This window comes from Poecilia latipinna, unplaced genomic scaffold (assembly GCF_001443285.1).
Source record: "Poecilia latipinna isolate Pla-1442-1.1 unplaced genomic scaffold, P_latipinna-1.0 Scaffold846, whole genome shotgun sequence".
NCBI classification, from domain to species: domain Eukaryota; kingdom Metazoa; phylum Chordata; class Actinopteri; order Cyprinodontiformes; family Poeciliidae; genus Poecilia; species Poecilia latipinna.
Window position 1 is genome coordinate 257,937 of NW_015113462.1, and position 8,747 is coordinate 266,683.

At 42.2% G+C, this 8,747-nt stretch overlaps 1 protein-coding gene across 1 annotated transcript in view; it reads right to left on the reverse strand.

Moving 5' to 3' along the window:
- LOC106956816 (kinesin-like protein KIF20B) overlaps window positions 1-8,457 on the reverse strand; it is an 11,606-nt gene extending 3,149 nt beyond the window's left edge. Inside the window, exons 1-13 of the mRNA XM_015047875.1 lie at window positions 8,265-8,457; window positions 7,938-8,067; window positions 7,764-7,835; window positions 7,408-7,527; window positions 7,202-7,340; window positions 6,581-6,765; window positions 6,460-6,502; window positions 6,115-6,260; window positions 1,456-1,528; window positions 889-1,000; window positions 742-813; window positions 527-673; window positions 286-448 (exon numbers count right to left, since the gene is read on the reverse strand). Coding sequence (XP_014903361.1) covers window positions 286-448; window positions 527-673; window positions 742-813; window positions 889-1,000; window positions 1,456-1,528; window positions 6,115-6,260; window positions 6,460-6,502; window positions 6,581-6,765; window positions 7,202-7,340; window positions 7,408-7,527; window positions 7,764-7,835; window positions 7,938-8,042 — 1,377 coding nt within the window. The 5' untranslated portion in view covers window positions 8,043-8,067; window positions 8,265-8,457. The remainder of the gene's footprint in view (window positions 1-285; window positions 449-526; window positions 674-741; window positions 814-888; window positions 1,001-1,455; window positions 1,529-6,114; window positions 6,261-6,459; window positions 6,503-6,580; window positions 6,766-7,201; window positions 7,341-7,407; window positions 7,528-7,763; window positions 7,836-7,937; window positions 8,068-8,264) is intronic.
- Between the last annotated feature and the right edge of the window lie 290 nt (window positions 8,458-8,747).

Consider the following 8,747-nt stretch of genomic DNA (forward strand, 5'->3'; position numbering starts at 1 on the left):
AAGTTATGTCAAAAACAACAGGATATAGTCAATCAAAAATACAACTACAACCTAAACCACATAGAAAGATATAAAAATATATAAAACTAATTATTCTGATGAAGAGTCATTCCCTGAAACATTACCTTAGTGCCACACCATGGTAATGTTATACTATGTCTTGGCATTTTTATTATTAGTAGCAGTAGTATTATTATCATAAAGAATAAGGTCATATGACAAGTTGCAGATGACGGCAACTTGTTTGTATTGTATGAAGGGGGTGTGCAGTAGTGGGGGTGGCACCTTCTGAGCCATGGCGGAGAACTTGAGGACGTTGAGCGTCTCGTCAAAACAGGAGGTGTTCTGGTTTATGTTGACCACCATGGACACGCGGCCAGAAACACAGAAGAAGAACTGTAGGAAGTGGGTGAGTTTGGACTCCCTGAAGGGAACGTGATGCTGTAACCTGCATGGAAACATCGGATTGAAGCTGTTGTGCTGCAGAGCAGTGACATCAGAACAGCATCGAATACTGGGATCGTACTTGGCGTTCTGGTTGAGCTTCATGGCGTTGATGCACTTCCCCAGCGTCAGCAGGGAGCTGTTGATGTTTCCCGCCTCTTTTAGGCGCTCTCCAGTGTTGTGGGTGCGAGAACAGCGTTCCGAACCAGCCAGGTCACAAAGAGCCAGCCTGAACACAGAACACGAGTCAAACCGGTAACAATACCTCTGGAATGGAGCAAAGGGAGGACGACTCACTCGCTGATGCCGAGGACTCTGGGAACTCCAACATCATCAATCCGGAGGATCCTGATGGAGAAGATGCTGTGGCTGCAGAAACAATAAACGATCCAGGTCAGCGTTCACATCTATGTATGCTGCAGTAAACACTGGAGTCACGTTGACCTTCTGCTAGACAGATGGTTCAGTCTGGTAGAAGATAGACTCTGGTTCCTCTTCCCGATCTTCATTACTTTGTATGCCTCCTCTGAGCTGTTCACCTGGATCCAACGCAGGTCTGCACAGAAAGCAGCGGTCAGCGCTAGGAACATTGACCAAACCACAGCTTCAAAAACAAAAGGATACTGTGCAGGGGTGCGGGAGGTTACGCACAAGCTTTTATTGATAATCTTTATACCTGACTGAAAGCAGGAGTAAAGAGAAAACCTGGAAGATTTAACCAGAGTTGTGAGGTTTTAAGCTCCCCAGAAAGTCAGCATGTTTGCCTGCAACCAATTTCCAGCTCAGAACTCCTGCAGTCAAACTATTCACCATGCTGAGGGGATTATAAGGATTCTTCTCCCCTTTCAGGATTTTTATTAAACATTTAAACTGAACATAGCTAAGGTCCCAAAGCATGTATTCACTAGTTAAATAGTCCATCAGATTAATCCATCTGTGTTGATAAATTATAGAATGAAAACATCAGCAGCTGGATCATCAGATTCCAGGTTTATCTGGAATCATTAATACCTTTTATGAAGGAGTTCCCTTTAACGTCCTGGGACAGACGCAGCACCGTCCTCTTGTGTTGTCCGCTGGGAACCTGAACACCACACACAATGACATCAATTATAGGCCTGTCACCATAACAAATTTTGCTGAGCGATTAATTATCTAAAAAGTTATTGAGATAAACAATAATATTGTTTAAAGACCTTTTGACACTGATTTAATGGAAATGACTAATAATGTACGCCATTTCCTGCCACAGATAGATACTTTATTTTCAAAAGAACACATAACACTGGAACTGATAAACTAAAACAAAACAACCAAAAACAAAAATAAAATGGATTCTCAGTCTCCATTAACAAAAAACGTACTTTAATAAAAACTAAACAACATAAAGCCAAAGTGTAAACAAATACTACATTCAACCAAAAGAGTGCAGATTATGAAGTCTGTATTGCCCTTCAGTAATCACTACATTTAAATAGAGAAGATGGGCACATCCGACTACCTAATGCAGTAGTTCACACTACATGATTTTTTGCCCCTATTTTCCCCTTAAGATAATCTTAGATCGTTGGCCGTTCTAAGATTGTCGCTGGTGGTTTCGTAACTGATCATCCTGCAGTGTGATTTAGATTGTCTTGGCCGCTCCAATCTAAATCAGGGGATTTCCCCGACTGGGAGCGTTAACTCTGAATGTGACAGGTAGCCAATCAGAAAGCGCGGATTCTCCTCTGCGCTTTCTGAGGGGAAATTACGGAGGGAAATCCCAAACAGCTGACACAGCGCAACCCGAAGTCCAGCAGACATCGGAGATGATATGTGGAAACAACATTAATATTTATTTATTTCGTGCAAAGAATATAGAAATGACAAGGAGAGGAGTTGGAGCCAAATTGCTACCGCAGTTGATAAACCCGGTAAGTTTTCAGCTGTTCTTCGTTAACGTGACATAAATAGGTTATAATGATTTTCATTCAGTCAGGACTTTACGCTGACTCCATGCATTGCAGGTAGATTCTAGTAAAGCATTGATTAATGCCTGATATTAAAATTAGTTAATTAGACTTGCAGGCATTATTTTGGGCTACAAGTCCAAAATAATGGCTGTGTGGCTGGACACCACACAGCACGATCGAACCCGATCGAACCCTTATATCTAGGATTTCTGTCAGCTCATCTGTGGTCTCTCAGGTTTTGAAAATGGGCCGACAACTCCTGTCGTGTGCACTGGACATTACACAAAGGAAATAGGAAGGGAAGGTCAGTGGAGAACGCCGGAGTTGAGCCTTTTTTCATTCATTGTCAAGAGAAAGAAAAAAACACAGGAAGAGACGATAAAACCGATAATTAAAATGAGGTCGATAGGTTTAATTTATCGTGCGATTAATTGATTTATCGTTTATCGCGACAGGCCTAATCAATTATGTTCTAATTACAAAAGAAGAGTGGAGGAGACTGGTGACCCAAACCGGTTGAGCAGACAGGAATTACAATTAAATTAGAGTACAATAACAAACATAATTGACAGTAAATGTACATGTTTAATTTGTAAGCATTATTTTTTATCTCTTAAACATTAAGAATATAAAATGCTTTTTCCCCCCAATTGTATCCAGATCCTAAGCCAAACTTTGGAAGGACATCACCATCTGGTGTTCAAATTGCCTCAGTCTGGTCTCCACACATATTAAAACAGCATGAAAAAATGTGAAGCATTTAAACCAACTCATAAACCCCAAACAGAAACTTATTCCTTTACAGATCTAGGGCCACACAAACTCTAGAAGATATTCAATTCCAATTATACTCTTGAAAATTGCAATGATGGTATCAATTAGAACTCATTTTCCACATGTGGACATTAAGAGCAGTTCAAATCGGTCAATCTGGCCAAATAGTATGGGGGAATTTTTCTGCCATAATCCAAGACCACACATTTTCTGTTTGAAAACAGGATTCAGGGTTTTCCCCAGAAAACTTGCTAAGCTCGGTGGTCGGGGTGCGGAGGCGGTCTATTGGTGGTCCACCGTGTTCTTGTATTAACGATGCTAAGCAGACAGGAAAAGTAAAAATATTACTGGGTAATTATATGTTACGGGAAAACATCACCAGTGAAACGCTATTTAAATCCACAACTAGTCTTAAAAACAACTAATCAAAAAACACAATTAAAATTAAAGCTGCAAGCAGCCTCGAGCGGCCCTTGCAGCCAAACGCCGCTCCGGCCTATAGCCACCGAGGGGGTTCCAGCACCGCGGCCCCCCTGCCACCGCGGACGCTCTCGTACAGTTGAAGCACGCGTCCGCCAGGCCATACGCACCGATGAGTTCGGCATCACTCCCTGACGACACACCAAAAATCTGGTGCAGATCGGCCAATGTAGCAAGGAGATATAGCTGATGGAATGACCTAGGGGGCCCTTTAGCGGTGAACAAAGGTCATACGTATCCAGTTTGGTGCTAATCGGAAGGTGCATGTGTGATTTAGAGCCAATTGTATGCATATGGCGAGGGACTGCCATTTGGCCACACCCCCACGGGTCAGTAGGCATTGACAGAGTTCATCATCAAGTCATTTTATGTCAGTTGGCAGAGGATTAATTCCATATGAATACTACAGTAAAAGTAAGACATACAATAGAAAAAACAGGTGACTTCCTGTCGGAAGTGGGCGGGGTTAAGGTGATGTCATCAACTGACCATCTCAATGTGATGAGGGGTGGTCTGTAGTCAGATATAGGAAGTCTGATGCAGCTGTGACCTTCTATGTGGAAGTTATTGCATCTTGATGTTTCATGGCGAATAGTCAAAGTTTGGGACTTAGCCACGCCCACATGCTTTGACATAGAAAAATTCCTACGATAACTTTTGACCTTCAATATCTCAACACTTTGCTGACTGAGTTAGAAGTCTGTATCTCAAAAGTTGTAGGAGGAGTTCGATCAGATGCGACGTCTATAAAAAACAAGAAATGGCTGATTTTGATCCAAAATGGCCGACTTCCTGTTGGGTTTGCACCATGGCTCCAAGAGACTTTTTTGTAGGTCCTGACATGATACACATGTGTACCAAGTTTCATAATTCTAGGTTAAAGCATGGCTTGGGGCTGATCATTTAAAGTATTCTACGGGGCGCTGTAGAGAAATTAGGCCCATCAACAACTGTTATGGATTCCTGTTCAGGGATGGATAAGGATGCATCCTAGTGAGTTTGGTGCAGGTCGGCTTGAAAATATAGAATTTAGAGGCAAACGTATGGCGATGGTGTTACAGGTAACTTCGCTACGCCGCCATTGTCACGCCCTCTGTTGAAAACTCTTGGCACTTTAAAGAAAGTGAGACCAACTTGTTATCTGTCGTCCAACACAGAATCATCTTGATTAGATCGAGAGAGCCAGAGATGGAGCTTTCCAAGGGAATAAAAGGGACTTCCTGTTCTGAGGGGGCAGGGCTTAGATGACGTCAGACTATGACCACATAGGATCGATCGTAAGGTATCCAACCAGGATCACTCATGTCAAGTTTGGTGCAGCTCGGCTCAAAATTATGGGATTTAGAGCCAAACGTATGGACACAGCGTTACAGGTCACTTCGCCACGCCCACCTACTGAATCAAAAACAAACGGGGTTGGAATCCACATTACACCAACATGTTTTCTGTCTGTGGACACAGTTTCATGTTGATTAGGTCAAAGGGGTCAGATAGCGACCGTTTAGAGTAAAACATGACACTTCCTGTTCTCAGGGGGCGTGGCCTAAGTGATCTCATCATTTCACCATTGGGTATTATAGAGGACCCGATGATGATCAATCACTGAAAGTTTGGTGCCTCTGTGAATTTTTGTGTAAAAGTTATAACAGTTTTTTGTTTCATGGCGAATAGGTGAACTTTGGCCCCATGATACCCCCCTTTAGCAGGCACGAAAATGCAAACCTTTGATATTTTTCATATTTATATAAATATGTATTGATATTACTAAATATTAAAAAAATATGACTGGTTGTGTGCTTTGTAAAATGCTCATCATACATCAATATCAAAACATTCTATTCTGAATCTTTTCTGTTTTCTCCACTAATAGTTAAATATGCTGAACCACGTATTAATCCAATTCAAAAATACTTAAAAAAATAAATTTACCGTAATTGCAAATGTAGCTATGATAGCTGTTTGAATAAGGTTTACAGCAAAGAAATCTTGAAAATCTGTTTAGTATTTAGCGAGTTATGATCGATTAAATGCGCTGATACATCATTGCACCTGTCAAACAAAAACCATGAAATCCCGCTTTCAGATGAACATGTGTGCTCTTTAATTATAGCAGAAAAATTCCCCCACAAAGTAGAATATTATGGGGGAATATTCTATCAAATGTGACATAAATATATCACATTAGAAACATAATATCTATTTAAATATTGCATCCAAGCCATCTCTTGAGATTACATTTCACACAGAGATAATCAACAGATGCAAAAGCAAAAGTTAGGAAGAAAACTGGAAGGCCTCTGCCTTCCAGTTTTCTTGCTAACTTAGCAATCTAATCACACTGAAAGCCTGAACATGACTTTAATCAGATGCAGAAATTGTTGTTTTCATTTGGAAGAGTTTAGTCATTTTCTCAACTTCTCCATGTACTTTACAGTGACCTATGAGCTTAACACCAGTTTGTTACCTGTTCCAGTAGATCGTGGATGTTCTCATTGTAGATTTCACAGAATGAGACCCAAACAGAGAAGCAAACAGTTGATGGAATGTCCAGACAGAAGTTGTCTGCCTCAGCAACGCTGCTCATGCTACCATCGCTGCTGACGGAGGAGCCTTGACACAAAAACATAAACAGGTTACACTTTGCTGGCTCTGAAACAGATGTGACTTCACTTCCACAAGATGAGGGAATGGATACATTTAAAAAGTGCAGAGTCTCTTTGGCTACTGTAGCTGTTTCGTGGCACCGGAAGAAACCTTGAAGTCATTTTGGATCTCGTGGAATAATCCAAAATATGTTTCAAACACTGACCTTCAAGTGAAGCTGATTTCCCAGTCGTCAGACTCTTGTCGCTCTGTAGATAAAGAGATGAGCACAGCTTAAGCAAACCTCCTGCTTAGTCTGACTCATGATGACAGAACTCATGTCTAACCTCTTTCAGCAGCCTCAGAAGGTTCTTCTTGTTGCTGATCTCTGCTGCCTGCTGATCGGGGGTAAGTCTGCTGAAGTCTCTGCACCGCTGAGGCTTCAGATCACTGCGGCTGTACAGATGTCCCTTTATGCTGTTAAAGATGACTGCTAGAGACCTGGGAAGCAGCCCGGAGTTGTGGTCTGGCCCTAAGAGACAGACACGTGGTCAGAGGGTGAGAATAGGAGTGCACTGATTGCAGTTTTCTGGCCAATTACCGATCTTTTAAAGAGCTTAATCTGCTGATTCCGATTTTGGTCGATACCAATTTTTTATTTTGTCTGAAATGTTGCTCAATATACCAAGAAAGTTGTTGAGTTGGCAACAGTGGGGTCACTATTGTTAATTGTAAACATGCAGAGATAACTTGGAGGGCTGGTCTGTAAGTCAAACCTTTCTCACCGAGAGTAAAAGAGGGCAGTGGTTGATTCTTACACATTTGCCAAGCTAGATAAGATCAGTGGATAAGATCGGCTTCATATGTAAAAATCGGCTTATCACTGATCCCCCTAAATTAAGGAAATTGGCACAGATAAATAGTCTCACGTAGGTTGGAAAGTCTAGCCAGCTTAATCTATTGCTCACCGAGGAAGGTGAAGGTTTTTCCAGCATTGGTGACTCCGTAAGTGAACACCAGACAGTTTCCTCCCTGCAGAGCATCCTGGACCAAACCACGAATTGAACCTTCAAACACAGTCCTCTGACTGGCTTCGGGGCCAAACACCTAAACAAGACAACATTAAGAACACAAAACACCTCCTGACCCCACTGCACAGGAACATCACTGGTACCTGTGTGAAGGTGAACCGCTGAGCAGTCTGAGGGAGAGACTTGTCGCCCTGCCGATTCGGCTGACAGAACCTGGGAGCTCTGAGGACCACAGAGTTGGAACCCTCAATGGTCACACAGTCCTAGAGCAGAAAACACAGCCGCTGAAGTCAAGCTTGGGCACAGAACCCAGGTTATCACTAGGCAAAAACACAGACCCTTTTATAATCAGAGCTGGATTAAATGCTGCTTCCAGCTCATCAGCAAATTATTTCACTTATTATAAAATTTGTGATCTTGAGAAAGTAGTTTAAAATCAATTCATCACTTTTAAATAAGCCTGGTGGTGCTAAACCAGACAGTGGTTTTGTGTGATTACCTGGGACTCTCCGCTGTCGCTTTCAGTTGCAGTAAAGGGCCGAACTCTAAGGTACACATGCAGGTTCTCCGTCTATGAATGAACGTTTCCAACCAGGAGAAATTTGATTTTCATCAATCTTCATCATCATCATTAGCGTCCTCTTCATCACCACAGAAAGCCTGGTGGACCTACCTGTGGTTCCACAGCCTCCAATTCACCCAGCAGGTTTCTTTTGATGTCCTCCACCTCAACTGGTCCGACTCTCTTCGGTATCCCAGTAAAACATGACTCCATCATCTTTGCGAACAATCACTCCTCGCTCCTGAGAGGGGGGAATTCCGTTCACATAAACACTCACAAAACAAAATCTAGAAACGAAACACACCGTAGTATAACACCCGATCGCTGAAGATTTAAATCATCTGATGCAGATCCAGAGCTGTATCAGCTAAGAGGTCAACTGTAGACATTTAAAATTGGACTAAATTTCAGCTGAGTTCTGTTCAGGTTTTAAATTACCCGTAAACAGAAGGCCAGAAAAACATCTCAGAGATTACCAGATGCTTCAAACAGCTCATAAAATCAATAATAAGAAATACCAAAAGAAAAATAAACCTGAAAAAAAATGTTACGATCCGTTCTTTGTTGTTAGCAATAGCCAGCCTGTTATTAACAGCTGCGCGGCAACGTTTAAACTGGAACAAACGGGCCAATCCCCGAAAGAGGCGTCACTCAACTCCTCAGCGCCATAGTTTAAAATCTCGCGAGATTTCACGTCAAGGTTTCTCTGAGAAGGATCTCGCTGCAGCAAACAGAAACAAGTACACCCATAGACATAATATAATAGACATAGACATAATATAAGCATAGACGCCTCATGGACCGCTCCGGCGCAGGAAATGCGGCGGCCATCTTGGAGCGGTATACCCTCCTACTTTGCTCAATCAAAACAGCCATAGCACTGAGGGATATTGTTGTTCTGATTATTGATGCGAGGGCTTG